Source organism: Columba livia, chromosome 14 (genome assembly GCF_036013475.1).
Source record: "Columba livia isolate bColLiv1 breed racing homer chromosome 14, bColLiv1.pat.W.v2, whole genome shotgun sequence".
NCBI lineage: Eukaryota > Metazoa > Chordata > Aves > Columbiformes > Columbidae > Columba > Columba livia.
The window spans coordinates 5044609-5062547 of NC_088615.1; the positions used below are offsets into that span (position 1 = coordinate 5044609).

General features: G+C 44.6%; 1 protein-coding gene across 1 annotated transcript; it reads right to left on the reverse strand.

The window, feature by feature from the left end:
• Positions 1 to 870: 870 nt before the first annotated feature.
• Positions 871 to 15949, reverse strand: LSM11 (LSM11, U7 small nuclear RNA associated). Its single transcript, XM_065029683.1, has 4 exons — positions 15463 to 15949; positions 11371 to 11510; positions 10552 to 10635; positions 871 to 9078 (listed from the first exon to the last, which is right to left on the reverse strand). The coding sequence occupies exons 1-4, from the start codon at positions 15887 to 15889 to the stop codon at positions 8674 to 8676; spliced, it is 1056 nt and encodes a 351-aa protein (XP_064885755.1). The 5' UTR covers positions 15890 to 15949; the 3' UTR covers positions 871 to 8673.
• Between the last annotated feature and the right edge of the window lie 1990 nt (positions 15950 to 17939).

Below are 17939 nucleotides of genomic sequence, written 5' to 3' on the forward strand. Positions count from 1 at the left end.
AAATGATTCTATGATTCTTCTCGTGCAGTGTCAGATGGGGCTGCTACGGGTACCCCGGCCCATCCTTACCTGTGCACCCCATTTCCTCAGCGTCAGGCAGGGACACAGGGTGAGCGACCCCATGGGCACAGCCGCCCCAGCGGGTTGTAACAGCACAACCAGCGGCTGGAGGGAAGGGACAGCCGAGCTGGGTAACAGCGGAACCGAGAGGAGGAAATTCCATGTGATCCCGATCTCAAACACTTGGGCTGACTAGAGACCAGCAGAGACAACTGGCACACAAAAGAGATTTGAGGGTGACACTGGTGGCTATGATAAAAATACCTGTTCTAAAACTCGTCAAAGGCTGCGAAGTGTGAAAGGAGAGATAAGGAAGAGAAGCGCTGAGACACTGGCAACTGCTGGCGGAGCAAGATCCTCAAAGCAGCCATGAGGATCCAAACAATCACCTTCTCCTGTTGAAAGCTGCACCCATGGCCAAGGCTTGTAAAGGACACAAATATTGTGAGATGCAATTGTCTTGCCAGAGCTTCCCAAAACCTACAGCTCCATTCAACAGAACTGACGTTATCAGAATACCCAACCCAGCTGGTGCTGCTGTGTGCTGTGTGCAGTTCCCATCCACTGTTCATTAACTGAGAAACCTCTTGATAGTTCCTTCCCACACCTCTAAGACAGGCATAGTGATACTATTTTGTAGACTAACATACTTCTGAACACACAGATGAATGGTTTGCCCCAAATTACGTGACACTGGCATCAAACGTGGTGGTCTCCACATCCAGACACCTCTCCCGACTGCTGCAGTGGAAGCTTCATCACTAACACAAGTATATTGAACAAGCGCAAAAAACATGCTTTGAAGCAAACTGTTATATGGATATGTTTATTGCATTGCAGTCTTAGCACTTTAAAATATAAACATTTATATCTAGAAAGCAGAATATTGCAAACTCAGTGTTATTCAATATGTTCATAGCAGCATCAGCTTCCTAAGAAACAAAGTATTTAGGAAGACAGAGAAGGACTTAGAAATGAGTTGTTACACTCTCATTTATCACCATTTGACCAAAACATGGTATTGCAGCTGTGAACTGAAGTCACCAAATCTGACCTTGAAGACATAAGTGATATCAAGACCGAAGTGCATCATTGTACCTGATATCCTGCACATTTTCAGGGCTCCAAGATATCAGGCTAACAGTCAAGTGCCTGAAGAGGGCAGATGATCTATGCATCTGTGTCACCTGATGTATTATAGTTTTAATAACAATACTTAGCACTTGAGTAGCACTCACCGCTTCCCCACGTCCTCGCGAGTGGCAGTAGAGAGATCAGAATTTGTCGGCACTCAACTTCCAGTCCCATATCAGTCTGGCAGGTCATGCTGCTCCTCTTGGGTTCGTTAGGGAAGTTTTATAGACGACTAATTGGTTAACAAGTCCCAGTCGATGTGATTACACTGGATGCATGCACCATTTGAAAGGAGGTCAACACAACTGCTCCCCTTGTAATGCCCACTTTAGTTTTAAAGAAACCAAACACCTTTCTCATTCTCTCATCTCAGAATGATCTGTCACACTGAAGATACAATGACACAGCTGCACCCCTCTCTGAAGCACTGGAAATCAGAAGCCATCGCTATAGGTGCAGGAACAGCTTTCACTTCTTTCCTGAGGGAGAGCACTGATCTTTCGAGAGGGAAAAAGGGTGGATATGTTTTTATACAAACTGATCAAACTACTTTTCATTCTAAGCGAATACAAGACTGACTGGAAGTCTCAGGTGTACTAATTTCCTTCAGCTAAGTCATCCAAGTGCACACTATGAAGCTAGCAGCTAATAAAATAGTTATCCAGGAACATCAGAAGGCATTTTCCTTCCCTGACAGGCCTTCACTTCTACCAGCTAAGAGCAAGAGCACTTACAGCGACATCTAAAAGGACTTGTAAACATGATGACACAAGCCATCTCTGATTTTCCTCCACTGAAGCGGTCCTCTCCCCCGCACCCCCTGGAAGCTGACGAGGATAACCGAGCCTCCGACCAGCCCCCTGCCTCTAAAGGGGAAATTTGCTCACTTGTTTTTTATCCCACTGGGTTTCCTCTGCAAAATTTTACAGGCAGGATCAAGAGTGCCAGTGATTAGGGACGGAGTCTGGCAGAGACTCTCGAGGTGCAATTCACGTGCTGTGAAACACAACGTAACACAAGCTGCCCTCGAGAACTGTCTCTGTGCTCCCCTTCACCCACACGGCACCGCTGCCACGGCCGGCAAAGTCGCAACCTCCCACTGCAAGGAGCTGCCACTGAGCAAAGGAATTCCTCCTTTTCCTTGGCTTCTTCCCCACTTCCCTCATGCCATGAAAGCCCGTAGTTGGGAAAGTGTACGGAGAGGTACATGTTATACTTACAGTATATTACGCACATCTTTTTTTCCATCAAGAAAAGTCTTCCTCAAGCGCATTGTTGGAGCAGGGACTGGCCGGCTGCCCTGCACGGCTCTTCCCAAGCGGCCTCAACTTGTTTTCTGCCCAGGCTGCTGATGGGTAAGAACGATGGCAGCAAAGGATGCTCTTAAATAGTAAAGTTTTCCTCCATAACATTTCTACCGTTTAATAATTGATGCTTTTTCCTGACAATACATCGGCAACATCTGACAGAAAAAGCTGTGATTTTTGAAAAAAGTTTTGCTTTCCCAGAAAACTTTACCTGCTTTACTTGCATCCAGTTGTTCCCAATTTCACATTGGGTTATAGAGTCAGAATGGAAGAAAAGCCATGCAACCTCCTGAAAACAGGTCTTTGCTTCTAATGACAGCGGCTCTTAAAAGCACCTTTTAGATATGAAATGCACATTACCAGCTACATGAGCAGCACAGTACTTGGAAGAAAAGGTTTTAATAATGTTTATCTGGAGGTGAGACACAGGCATTGCTGGAAATTCTGACCAAATGAAAGTTTCTAAATGAAATTAGTGCATTCTTATCTTTTGGTCCAAGGATATCCTGCCAGTGTATTAATATTTTTGGTAAATTAAAAACTGAAGCTCGGCTTGGACTCCATCGTCCATTACTGGAATTCTAGCTCATTAGCTAGAAGGATATTACTAAGATTTTATGTCTCTCTCCTTGAGTTCCTATTGCAACTGGCCACCCACCTTCCTTTGTCCACCTGGTCAGATCTCGCCATGGGCCCCACAGCGTCTTGATAAAAGTAACACACCACGGATCCTTGTATTCGTCATCTTCTTATGGGAGAGGACAATAATGCCAAGAAAACTTTGCGTGGAGCTACTGCTGGAGACATTACGACTGTAAACTGGAGTTGCTTCTCTAGAAACTCGCATTGTAAAGTTACGCTGTTGATACTCAAGGCTGGAAAACGAGCCACATCTCTTTGAGCTCTATTTTTTGTACATGCTTTATCGCTTTGAGTTCAGGCTTCTTCAGGCCCATCTACCACGAAGCCTTGAAATGGAGAGAATTAGCTTTGAAATTAGTACCTTGCTCTAGAGAGAGAATTTTCCTTCACTAGAAGGAAAGTATTTATTTATCCTCTCTTCTTCCAGTTGTGGTTTCATGCATTTCTATTTGTGCATCTTGATAATATCCCGAGGAATAGATATTTTTGGTCTGCAATCCCTTAATTACAGTAAGAATTTCACAAATTCTGCGATCCTTTAGCTTGTAAATATCATTTCAAGTAAGCACTAGCTTTCCACAACATTTTAGCAAAGACAGACTTAGGATTGCTCTAGTACAATCTTCACATTTTTAAGCCAAATGTCCAGAAGCGAAAGCGCGGCCTGAAATAGTTCTGGGCTGCAGAAGATGCGTACTGCAGCATTTATGTTTTATACTTTGCAATGCAGGCAGGAGAGAAAACATCCACGTACTAACTTGCGGCATTTTTGCAGTAACGCTTTGAGGCAGACACCAAATAGAGCTCAGGACAGCGCTTGCCTGGCTGAAGGGGTCACTGCACTGTTGCTGCCGCGCTGCCCCTGACAGGGTGCAGTGCTGGGCCTTCCAATTCTATCCAGTTGCAGAGCTTGCAGTTTGATACAGTGGTTATAAACCTGATCTATTTAATCAAAGACAGGAAGTTTACCTCAAGATACACATCCTCAGAAGATCAGGGTGTTTTCACAGGTTGCTGTCCCTGCTGCTTTTCCACTGTCTTTCAAGATTCTGGATGAAACCACTTTCCACCTGTCGCATTTAAGTTGGTGACAATAAGGAATAACAAGGGAATAAAAAGTGTGGGCAGCATGTTGGGCAGAATGTCAAATTCAACAGAAATAAGATATGGTTTTTCTCTGTTTCTTTTCTCCTGGATGCTTCTTCACCCACGGTGATTCAGAGGTGTAAGCGGGTGACTGCAACACCACACTAGGAAGACCTGGCACTGTGGCAAGGAAAGTAAGTTTAAAAAATATATTAAATAAAGGTCTGCTCCAGCTGATCCAAGATAAATAATTCTTCTGACCGAATAGTTCCAAAAGCCTGCAGAGAACAGCATGAAAACAAAGAATAGCTACAGGCTATCTGGATGCAACGCAGTAACAGTCCTTAGGGAGGGGAAAACAGCGGGCAGTCAAGTCTGATGCTGCTGAGAAACCCTGTCCTGCTTCCAAATGATGCAGAGGAAAACTGCATCAGAAATAACAAATCCAGAAACTGAAGGACAAGAAGCAGATGGCAAACAGCACTCACCGACTATTTCAGTAATCACCTGGTGAGGACACGCTAAGTATCTGTCTTTACATCAGAAAAAGCAAACCAACAAACAAAACAAACTTTCAGGCAACTAACAAGCTGGACCAGTTGAGAGAAGGAACTAAACCCACACTTTCTACAAGCTCTTTTTTCCTTTGGCCTGTTCTACTCTACTACGACAGCCCTGCTTAAGAAGTATTTGATAATGAAAACCCCATCCAGACTATCTGCAAAGGTCTCTAGAATTTTACCACCATGTAGAGAAAATTGTCACTGTCAGAGTTACCACGAGACTCAGCTCCCTACTGAACTGCGCCGGCAATGAAAAGATACACGATGACACCAGGAGATATATCTGTGATATCACATCCCAAGACTACTGCATTACACTGATTCTGCAGCTTTCATTGTGACATTTCACAAGTTTCACATTCGCCTTCTATCTTAGAAATGATCCTGAAAAGTTCTCAAATTATCACAACACTTCTTCCATAGTAATTCAGCAAACTTTGCTCCTCACGGTAATTTGGTGCCTCACCATAAACACGCTTTAGGAACCACCACTGAGCACCAGGCTGGACAACGTCCTAGAAATACTGAGCAGACTGCAACCAGTAGGTGCATCCTTTCCAGAGTTCTTTGTATTTGGCCCATCGCTCTTCCACTCTCCCACAGCTCCCTGTTCCTACGAGTGCCTCTTGCTCCTGCTCTTCATTCTTTAGCGTAATGATTTCAGGTGTCTGTGCCCACAGCATCTTTGTGACACCGCAGCAGAGGAACAGCCCAGAAAGAAATAGCCAGAAACAATAAAAACCCCCACAGACCTGATTTGTTTCCAAGGATTGTTTTCTTTAAAAAAAACAACCAACCAAACAAAAACCTCGCAACAACAAACAAACAAAACCAAACAGATTTACATGAATACTTAAGTGAGGTAGAAGACTTCATTTCAGAACATCACATTCAATTTTATTCAAAGAGCAACTTTATCTGAAGTATTAACCATGCAAGCGACAACACACATACAGGATCACTTGTTTAGCCACAATCACGATGCTTGAAAAAGACAAAAATCACAAACGCTATGCTTGAAAGAGACAAAATTAATAAAAAAGCATTTTGATAATGGGCTTTAGAGCATAGAAAGCAGGGAAAAGAAAGACCCTTTGGAAGATCTGAGGTTGTGGAAGAGCGTGTATTTAGGAAGCAGCTTGAAAATAATGAGAGATGGATATGGAAGTAGGAAAAGAAGGAAGAACCACCAGATAAGCCATTAAATCTGAATTGGAAGAGAGAATTTTAACCAACTGAGAAAAAGACAATAGAGGAGGAACAGTTTAATAATGAGGTAGAGCAAAAAAAGTAGATAAACTGTACGGTTCTTAATGAGGTTTGTTGACTGAGGTGATGGTTTTGGAAGAACGGGTCAGTGATGACATAAAAATCAAGGCACAAATGCAAGTCTAAGCACCAGCATTTTTCATAAAACATAAAAAAATCTCATAGATGTGAAGCAACAAACACCTGCAAGAGAAGAACTTCTGATGCAAGGAAACGCTGAGACTCCCAGTAGGAACTGAGAACTTGGTGGTCAACTGGCAAGGGAAGAGCACAGCAGTACAGCCACAAGAACATTCACGGTGGTTATACCTTATTTAATGCCCAAGGCAGTATGAACTAGGCCAACAAAGAGAATCAAGAATGTGAGGTAAAGAAGAGCAAGAATTCAATTAGATATCATAGTACATAGGCCTGAGTGGAGATTTGACACCCTTTGGTCAAGTATGAAGGAAAGAGGAGAGGTGTCAAACCCAGGAGCCTTTGGCATGAATGGAAGAGGCAGAGAGAGTTATCCCAGGCAACTGAAATCAAACCAAACCCGTTGGAAAGCAGAAGGGAAAAACAGCCCACAACCAAGGAAGAAAAACAGTCACTGGTTCTGGACAGTTGGCGACCACACGGAAAGCCAAGCAGGAAAAGTTCGGAAAGCCAGGACAACTAGGGGAGAATACAAGAACGATCTTCCTAAACCAGAGTTTAGAATGTCCTGAGGAGACAAAGTACTGAGAGGAGACAAGAAAGGAAAAAAGGAGAGGAAACAAGGACCTCCAAGAGAAGAATCCTTTCAGTCTCAGTTGATAGTAGGAAGGGATTATAGCAATAAAGCTATGCGTTGTAAAAAACTGTAGATATTCTATAGATATTATTTCCTTTTTTTTTCCCCTCCCATTTGTTTTTTTCCCCGCTCTCAATGAAACTGCTTTGTGCCAACAGTACTTTTTCTTCTGAGGCACTTCTGTCCCAGGCTGAACCTGGGTTTGCAGCTCAGCTCATCATCCATCCAAGCCCCATGGCATCTGAAACACTGACATAAAAGTTTCAGGCTCCCCCAGAGGCATCCAGCTGCTTTGTGTGTCCAGAAATCCCTGCTAAATGATTCCTGTAACTCACCCAAGCAGCAGACATACCCCTAACAACAAGCAAGCAGTATGCTGCATTTGCAGCGACAGAAATACACGTCATTGAGAGTACAGTTGCCTAGTTTGAGGACTTACGACCTCTATATGCAATACAAGACCTGCTACAAGGCATTAAAACTTGTTTTACCCATTGTCAGACCTGACCATTACCCTGGCAATTTCCCAACCTCATCTTAAACACATGGAGCTGCTGCAAAGCATAAGGTAGTTGAGATGAAAACAGGAATAGCACTGTGAAATCTAGTGTCCTTTGGCAAGTAGGGGAACAGACTAGATAACAGAACAGTTTCATTTACCCTCACATTTCTGCATGTAGCTTTTGAAAAGCAGTTTAGAGCTGCCAAAACCTGGCCTGATCGACTGTAGCTTAACAACCTTGCTAAAATAAAACCACTGATGAGCTGAGTTTGACTTTCATACTTCAAAACATTTCTAGGCACACCTCCAAAGCTCAGTTCAACTGGAATTAGATGATGCATCATTCATATGGATAGGAAAGACCCACGAAGATTTCTGCTCCATGAGAATCGCTGGAGACACAGCACCTCTAGTTTCAACAGAGGGGACTTGAAAGGCGCTTAGATACAGTACAGTTGTGCTCAGCACAAACACTTAAATTTGAGAAGAAGTAACTACATCTCTGCAAACTTCACTATCACACTAAATAGCGAATGGTTGGAATATAAAAGTACAGTTTTCCATCTGCATCCACAACATTCCCAGATAAACTCCAAATATGGAGGTCCCTGGATCAGCGACATTAGTTGCTTGCTGGTGACACAGGGCTAAAGCACACTTTTACAAACAGAAGCCTAAGCTTTGATATGGAAAATAAATTCAAGTCTTGCCATCAGTCACAGAAAAAGAGCAGTTTTCAATAAAGAGGTCACACAGGGCATTACAGAGCTCCCTATGGCAAAGAGGCTAACGGCCATCAGTAGTATGTCACTCCACCTTTTTATATACTATCTCAAAACGACTGTCAGAATTGTCTGGAAAATAACATATCCATGTAACAACTGCAGATAAACTGTTGGTTTCATTAGCAATCTTCTCTTGAGATTATTCAGAACATGCAAAAAAGTATTTGTGATTCACTTTGGGTAGGAGCTAATCTTAAGCTCCTTATGTGTGTGCCACAATTAGATCCTCTAACTGAGTACACCAAAATTCTCTTCCAACCCTCTCCAGGTCGCATCTTTTTCAGGAGCAGTGGGATCTGCGCTTACCTCCCTCACCTCCCAAAAACAACTGCCTCACTGACCTCATCCTGAGACTCCCAATGGAGAGTTAAGGAGGCTGCTCCGGCATCCAGCTCAGGATGCTCCAGTTAGAATTATTTCCTCTACCTTGTTATGGCGACAGGAAACCAGTCACGGTACCATCATAATTAATGAGAACGCTAAATAGCAATGAGAGCTGCAGCCGCAATTCATGCTATCAAATAAATACGCTGATGAAGGCTCAGCCAAGTCAATGTGCTAAATGGACAAGCAAGACATTCTCTCCTCGAATAAAAATCTGGTTTATGTGACGGGTGAACACCTGTTGATAATCCACTTTGGGCCGCCTTTTTCTCCGTGACTGACTTCTTGCACGGGCACCGCCAGCACTGGCCCCCTCTGCGTGGGCAGTCCCGCTGCCCACATCAGCTTCACCTGTGGCAGCCAGATGCAAACTGTCACCTGGCATCTTCTTTTCTGCAGCTCTGCCCGAGCGTTTCTGTTTCTCACGCTCATCTTCCGCTTTCCCTCGTCCTGATCCAACTTTCCGCCCGAGCGTCTGAGAGTCACTTGTCAGGGCCAGCTCGTCGGAGACAGTCTTTGAGTCAGTGCCCTTCTTGACTGAGGACTCCTGCAGCTTGAGTCTGTCAAACAGCTGTAAAAGAACATTTGTATTTGTGACCACATTTATAAAACAAGAGAGGCTGCTTATTTGGCATTTCCACATGGTATTTGTGTGTGCAATCCCAAATCAGAGCTCACAATACAAAATTAGTGAAGAATCTTTCCCAGCAATAAATACTATATTTTCTTGTCAAAGTCAAGCTGCGACATAAGGTGATGGATCTCTTGCATGCGCGCGAGTGTCTTTAATTTGGGGAGTAATTCAGATGTGCAGTAGCATTTAACTTTGGTCAGGAACAACAGAAAGCAACAAGTTCCTCCATTAGTTCACTTTCCCCAATGTTCTCGTAATGTTGTCAGATATTAGAGAGATTTCCACCCTTCTGTCCTTAGGCAGGACGTGAATCCCCAAGACAAGGGGAGTAAAGAGTGTATACTGAAAAAGTGATGGACCTTTTTTGTTCCCCAAAACAAACTAACAGAGGCTGCTTGGGCATTCCAGGAGATGAGCAGACTAAAAACAATAGAAAAATAATAAAAGATAGAGCAGCAAATTCAAAGCACTGAATGAACTCATTAATCTAAGAATACATGGTGATGAAACTGGAAAAGAAACTGCTTTGACTCAGTCAGCAGGCAAACTTTTATGATACACTGACAAGCGAAAAGGATTCTCAGCCTTCCCAGCAACAGGATGGAAAGCCAGACCCTGTCCGGGCGGGCTAAAGAAACAATGACAACTCCATTACTTTTAACTCATCTTTAAAAAAGGAAGGGTGGGATCTATCAGAAAATACATTTAAACGACAGGAACTTGAAAGCTAATTCCTCACAATGAAACTGCATCTTTGTGATGCCTCTCTGATGTTCAAAAGGCCCAGAGCGATGCCATTCAACAGGCACAGCCCTGTCACTTTTTTTTCCCTTCATTGTTCAGAATTTCATCTGTCATCTCTTCAGTTCTCAACTTCATAAACATGTTGTTTTTTGCGGCTGGATCCTAGACAGTGTCTTGCTTTGGAGCAACATGCAGAATCTTGGGCTTCACAGTACCTAGACCAGAGTGACCAGACCCACTGTTTCGTTGGCTGGAGACAGGAGACTGTTGCCCCATGAACATTACTATGTTATGTGTTGCCAAATCACACAGCAGGACAAATGTGGACCAGATCAGTCCCAGGTGCAAAAAACGCGGAGCACAAATAAATCAAAACCCACAGAATGAGCTTACAGAAGATCAGCTTATTGCACTAAGCAGCAGCAGCAACTGTGATTGAAGATCAGGAACTCTAAGGGGAACTTCTCTCACACTGAACTATGGTGAAAATACTTTCAAAAAGGTCAGAAAATTGTCTCCTCCCGCATCATTCAACTCATTTTAGAGACAGCTGTAATAGAATGAGGTAAAATATTTCAAATATAGCTTTCCTATCAATATACCCCTTTTAATACTTTGAAAAAGTAGATCCTAAAAAAAAGACGAAAACTGGAGATGGTCACCTACCCGGGTTAGTGTGAGCTGAGGTTCTGCATAGAAAGCTTTGCCCATTACTGGTTTCCTGTATGTCTCATCCACGTCTGTCAGGGCCTAGAAGATAAAAGAAACCGAAAGGTCCAAATTAAAAGAAAACATGAAGCAGCTTTGGAGCAGCTTTGTGTCATAGCGTTATGAAATGATGCTCTCGCTGTACTTTGGACATGGCTTCTCTATCATCTAAGTTATACTGAGGTGTAAAAGCAACAGCAAAGCCTAATATCCACTCTGTATTACTCGCAAAATCTTTCTGAGCTTCACCAGCAAAATCCTTTCCCCCCGCCACCTATTTCCAAACTTTTCACAGCCCCAGGCTCACCAGTATTTCATAGATGCTTTCCCATCCACTGTCTTTAAGATCTGCATGAGATAGAACACAGAGAAAAGCTTCTGCCACTGACATCTCAGCGATGTGGTAGTGAAAGAAAACAGAGAAGTGACTACCACTAAAAGAAGATAAGGTTTTGCAGAGAAAGCCCTGGAGACTTCTGATATTCCTCTTATTCCACCTTCCTGAGTTCTTATACAAAACCTTTAGAGCTGTTGGGAACACGTCGAAGCTGCTCTCTCACCTAAAACCTCTCTAAGATGTCCAGGCACTTCTCAGACGTACCAACCCAGCACCAACCATCACTTAAGTCTGAAACCCAGCGCTCAGTGCCAGAGCAAATCAGCTTTATGAACCTCACTACCACATTCACCTTCTCAAAATGTAGTTTGCTTAAACATGTTGCAAATTTCAAGCTTTCAAAATAGCCATTGCAAATCAACGGGTGGAACAATAATTACCATATTCCAGAATTTGTCAAATGCAACCAAAAATCCTGTGCAGACTCCACGAAGACCTTTGAAAGTGCGGATGTGGACGTTGATTTTTACGCCATCTCGGACACAGCGATGAAGTTCCCCCAGTGGGCTGCCTTCATGGACTGAAACAGAAAGAGAACATCACCCATCTGCAACAAAATACATATATATATATATATACACATATATATGTGTATATATATCTCACATGCAGAAATCTACTCTATGTAGAAGTACAGCAGATCTTGGTACAACACGTGTCTTCACATCAAACGAAAGGAGAAGCCCCAGAGCACTGTAACACACTGCAGTTGTAATTACTACACAACCAAAACTCTCCTTACTGTGAGGACAGAAACGGCTCCACCGAATATGAAGGTTTCACTTGACATAACCCACAGCCAAATCAGCCGTGGCTGAAAATCTTTTTGCTGCATTTCAAAAACATACTAAGTAATGCTAATCTTAAATAAAAGTGGTTCAGAGGGAACAGAAAGCTCACAAACGCAGAGTTTTGCAGAGAAGACAAACGCCTAGTTAAGGCTATCTCAGGTGAGATATGATCTGTTAAGAAGGTGTTGTCTCAGATGTGTTCCTTTTCTTTACAAGATTTCTGAAGCAACAGATGACTCGAAGTTGGATCAGTTTAAGTTGATGAAAATGTATTGTTTCAGCTAAAACCTTCAGTAGACAGCTGAACATCCTTCAAAGGCGTACAAGTCTTCATCCTTCAACGATGTACAAGTCGTTGGCAAAGAAATAAAATTACTATAAGCAGCAGCCACCAATGAAATCATGTTGAACTACAGAACAATAATGCTTTTAGTCAGGGCAAAAACATAGGAATTCAGTAAAATATACAACATACCTGGCAAACACAAGCTTTACCTACACACTATAAATCTTTGCAAGTGGAAATTACCTAGAGGGGTAGATATTTTTACTTTAAAGTTTCCACCCGTGCCGTGGTGAAGCCGTTCCAGTGATTAATTACAGGTACTTGTCTGCTTGTGCAAACGCAGCCGCAGGATTGCTGAGCGATTCCGACTGCGGGTCAGGTCTCAAATCTCACACGGTTCTTCAGATTGATGAAAATATGCAAGTTGGAGATGACCTCTCACCTTGTGCTATAGCGACTATGTATTCAAGGTTTGATTTACACACTAGAAAATGCATCCTGTGAGTACATAATGTTACCGTGTGACAGCTGACCTGCAGTATTTGGCTGCATGGTAATTCTTAGGCACAGCAGGGGAATCTAAAGCAGTTTCCTCTGAATTAACCTAATCACATTTATTTTCTGAGATCCACTGTCTTCATGCCAGCTCTCTCTGGCCAGGTAGCTGGGGAAAATTGCTTTCACACACAGCATAAGATGTCTCAGTACCTCCCAGCTTTGTTTATGGGGATCTCTGTGCTTCATTCACCCTGACTGTGAACTTCTGTTCTGAATTCACAGGCCCATGACGGGAACCACAGATGACACCATCACTGCATCAGATTGATGCTTTTAATCAGATAACAGTATTTTTACTGTTTCAGCAACCTGAAATTTACATGATTGTTTTAGTTTTAGCTTTTTTCAGATTTTAGATCCAGGGTTTTTTTTTTTTAGATTTTAGATTCCTTTTACACAGGATTTTTTTTCTATGATTTCTTATAAAATCCAAGTACAATCTTTATTTCCAACTATGCCTTTGCTTGTCGACGCCCCATTAAGCCTGGTGGAAAACGCTACATTCCAGCTCTACCACATCTAGACCATCCGCTTTTCCTTGCTGTGTAAAATTCCAGTTCACCAGGGAAAACCTCCAACTTCACCTGATTAAAAGGGCAAAACACACCATCCAAAAACCTTTCAGCAATTTGATATCTGCTTCTCAGAAAACAATGAAACCGGCAACACAAAGAATTTAATTTTGCAACATATATATCTCTTCTGCAAGCATCAAAGCCTGCAATGATCAGGGTCTGCACACAGCTAGATTTGCCTGTGGCTTTTGATGTTGTTAAGTACCAGTATTAATACATCTTCAGTCCATAAGGAAAAGTTACCCAGTTGGTGTTGTATGCAAAATCCAATCCCTATTTGTATAAAATAAGCACATGCTTAATACCAAGATTCTGAAGATTGCTAAAAAACTACTGTAAGCCAGAGGCAAGTACGCCAGGAAGGAGAAAATAAAGATCCAAACTCTGGTTAAGTTCAAGTCCTTGTCCTCAGGGTAGACTTTATTAAGAGGCAACATTAAAGCAAAGCAAGTCAAAACAGTTGAAATAACTCAGAACACTATCAAACGCCTTTCTAACTTCTCTGTGGTAACCGCTTGCATGAGCTCTCTGCCCCCTGGTAAATGCAAAGTAATTAGAAATAGCTTCTCCCGACCTGACTCAAACCAGGCACTGCTAAAGCAGCTTCCTTTGCACTTTCACGGCTACTGAAATCACACTCATGACAGGCAAGATTTTGGCTCCATTTTACAGGTCTAACACACTAAATTTAAGGAGCACCTTATCACAGCTACCTGGGAGCACAGCATCACGACAGTGAAACGCTGTAAACCACGTATTACACTTCTTTTCAGAGGTGGCTATGGCCCTAGAATCCAAGCTTCAAGCGCTGGCCCACTGGCTGTGCAGAAAGGCCCCCTACTTACACCAAAACCACACAATTTTGGCTATGTATTATTATTAAAAGTCTCCAGACTGCTGGATAGCACTTTTTATGTCAGTTGTGCCAGTCTTCTTCAAAGTCGATGCTGTCCAGCCTTAGATGTCGGAATATTAAATACATGCTCTTAATGGAAGCATGTAATTTATTTGCTAGGCCACCACTAAAGTTAATTCTTACAGAAGTGTTTTGTTTTGTTTTTATTTCCCTCATAACTATCTAAACACAGATTCTTTGTATTAAGATCCTAAATAAATATTTCAGGTTAATTATTTTGGAAATCTTACACCAAGAGAACCTCTGCATTTGTGCCGAACATTAAGCTGATGTGATGTTTAGGATCATGCAGAACCTATGGCAATGCATATATTGTTTTGGTGTCTAAGCATGAAAAACATCCTGTGTTGGGCATTTAGAACTGAATATAAAAAGGCTTTGCCTTTTTTTAAAAAGAACAATAAGGTGATGCTGGTGATTAGAAGAGATACTCTGACTCCAATAAAAGCTCTGTATTTTAATTAAATGCACTGAAGTTATACTTCACTTGATAGCAATGCCGTTTGGCTCTTGGTGTAGGTGCACAAGTTGCACCCTTTAATGTTCAGGGGCTCTCACCCTGACTATACACAAGAAACTTGTATCATCATCGCAGACGACAAATTTAGCAACATCACAGCTGCCTCCCACCTCAACCCACTGTTCTGTCATCATGTTATTAGAAATGCCAGGGCTGTATTTATGCCCCCAGGTTGTACAGTTAGTAACCAAGATACAGCAGTGTATTACAGACTCATGCTGCGGTTATTTACAACTTAGAATCACAGAATGTCCTGAGTTGGAAGGGACCCACAGGGATCATCGAGTCCAACTGCTGTCCCTGCATGTGACAACTCCACAGTTCACACCATGAGCTGCATGGACTCAAATCTGGTTCCTGGTTTAAAAAGGGTACTTTTCAAAGCACGGCAGTTTCTCACCCTTTTTACCGTGAAATCAAGAGGATGAATGCAATTAACGAAACAACACAGGACATCACCGTAACAAATCCGTGTTTCTGTGAACGGCACCGTTTCCCATTTCTGGACACAGTCCCCCAGTCTTTCACCCACCCAAACATCATCATTTCCCCCCTCTCCTCCCCCACACAAACCGCTGTCACCCAACCGCTTCCTTCAGCTCTTTTGAAACCTACGAAGTCCCCGAAGCTCCATCCCAACTCCACACCTCCGGCCACATCCAAGCCCAGGGCCCCTCAGCCCCCACACCCCCCGCCACCCCAGGCTGCCTCCTCAGCCCTCATCCAGCCCCACCTCACTCCCCTTCCCCACCGCAGCCCCCCTCAACCTGCCACCTCACCCGCTCCTTCACCCCCAGGACCGCGCTCCCTCCGCCCGCGACCTTACGGGGCATCCTGGTGAGGACGTTGCGCGGCGGCCGCCGGCGCCTGGCGGCCGCTCCACCCTGGGCCGCCTCCTGCTCGGGGCCCGCGTTGACCATGAGGCTGCGGAGGCGCTGGATGCGCTCGGGGTCGGCGGCGGGCGGGCCGCGGCGGGCAGCGCGGGCGGCGGATGGGCCGCGGCGGGAGGGAGCGGAGCGGCGGCCGCGCGGGCGGAGCAGGCCGCGCTGGAAGCTCTCGTACTCGGCCAGGTTGTTGAAGCAGGGCGCGGCGGGGAAGGGCAGCGGCGTGCTGGCGGAGTACAGCGCCAGCAGCGGGTCGAAGCGGCTGGAGCTCACGTCCAGGCGGCTGGGGCTGGGGGAGCGCTCGGCACCGGGCCGGCGGCGGGACCGCCGCTGCTCCGCGCCTCCCGCAGCCCCCTCGTCCTCCTCCATGCCGGGCTGCGGGCAGCGGCCCCGCCCGCCCCCCGCTAGGGGGCGCCGCTGCGCCGCCCGGAGAACCCCGGGGCGGGGCCAGCGCGGGGCGGGCGCTGCGGAGACTCCGCTGTCACTGAGGTGATTCCGCTGTCACTACGGAGACTCCGCTGTCACTGAGGTGGTTCCGCTGTCACTACGGAGACTCCGCTGTCACTGAGGTGATTCCGCTGTCACTACGGAGACTCCGCTGTCACTGAGGTGGTTCCGCTGTCACTACAGAGACTCCGCTGTCACTGAGGTGATTCAGCTGTCACTACGGAGGCTGCACTGTCACTGCACTCTGCTTTGCACTGGTGTGGCCTCACCTGCAGCACCGTGTGCAATCCTGGACGCCACAGGATAAAAGGGATGTTAAGCTACTAGAGAGTGTCCAGAGGAGGGACACGAAGTTGGTGAAGGGTTTGGAGAGAAAGGCGTTTGAGGAGTGGTTAAAGTCACTTGATTCGTTCAGCCTGGAGGAGACTGAGAGGAGACCTCATGGTGGCCACAGCTTCCTCACAGGGGGAGGAGGAGGGGCAGGCACTGAGCTCTTCCCTTTAGTGACCAACAGAACCAGAGGGGATGGCAGAAGATGTGCCGGGGCAGGGGTCAGATTGGGCATGAGGAAAACGTTCTTCACCCAGGGGGTGCTGGACACTGGAACAGGGTCCCCAGGGAGGTGTCACAGCCCCAAGCCTGACAGTGTTCAAGAAGAGACTGACAACATCCTCAGACATATTAACTGTGGGGCTGTCATATGCAGGGACAGGAGTTGGACTCAATGGTCCTCGTGGGTCCCTTCCAACTCAGAACATTCTATGATTCTATGTTTTCCTTCCTGGCTGCACCCTCAGTTAACTCCCCAGTGTGATGCCACCACTGGTCTCTGTCCCAGGACTCCCTCTGCAGCCCGGCCTGAGCCCCCAGGTTGTTGTGGGTGTGCTCCCCAAGCAGGGACCTCACTCCACCCGCCCTCAGCCCCAGGCAATGAAATGGCACCTGGGCAAAGGTGGTTGCAATATAACTTGCATTTTAATCCATAAAAGGGTGTACAGTGCAGAAACATTTCTCTGAAGAGAAGCAAGGCAACGTGTGTTAATGCTGCAGAGTGGTTTTACCGTAACAGATTCCAGCACCTGCCATTAATCTTTCATAATGGGTTCCAGTACATTTAACACTTCTTGTTCTGGTTGCAGACCAACTTCAGAGAAAACATCTGTTTCTTCACCAGGTCACAGTACAGGACTTCTGCAGCTACAGAAATACCCATAAGTATGGGCACAGGTCGAGCTGTGTGTGCCACTAACGCCAGTCCACTTGATCCTGAGGAAGATTTATTTTCTTCTACAGCTACAAAGTCATATATATGACTATATGCATGAGGGTACCACAGGGAGTTCCTTTCTCTAGCATTAATATTAATATAAATTAAAGGCCATAGCTGTACAGACAATCCACATCTTGGTTCCAAAGTCTGCATCCACATGTAAAGAGATACGTTTACTTATTACATATTATTGTAAGTATAACTTAATTAGAAAACACTCTTAAGACCTCCTACGTACCCATTTTTTATACACACACACAATGCACATACATTCTGTAATATATTTATGTATCGGGTACTCATAACATATATTATAAAAAACCTACATAATACTTTCCATGCATGAATCATAGTTGCCAAAATAGTTTTTCATCTTTAGTCACACTGCAAAATCTGAACGTCACCACCTCTGGAGCAGATGCTTTATATGTAAAGTCTGAAGTCAGGCACCAGGCAGTAACATATGGCATAGCAAAGTCAAGTTACATTTGTGTTACAAGACTAAAAAACCCCAGCTAGACAGATAGGAAGTTCTTAGCGGTAAATGACTGGTGCAGTGATTCATTCAGAATCATCATCTCACAATCTCTCATATCCTCTTCCTGGGAATTATAGAACTCATTCTACAAACTAGAACTGATACATGTTCTCTCATTGAACTGACTTAACTGCTCAGTATTTGCACACAGCAGCAGAGGGGAA

Coding starts and splice junctions, on each gene's coding strand:
- LSM11 (XM_065029683.1), bottom strand. CDS start 15,889: ATGGAGGAGGACGAGGGGGCTGCGGGAGGCGCGGAGCAGCGGCGGTCC. Junction 11,511..15,462: donor CGTCCTCACCAGGATGCCCC/GTAAGGTCGCGG, acceptor TTTCTGTTTCAG/TCCATGAAGGCAGCCCACTG. Junction 10,636..11,370: donor TTGACAAATTCTGGAATATG/GTAATTATTGTT, acceptor TTTATCTTCTAG/GCCCTGACAGACGTGGATGA.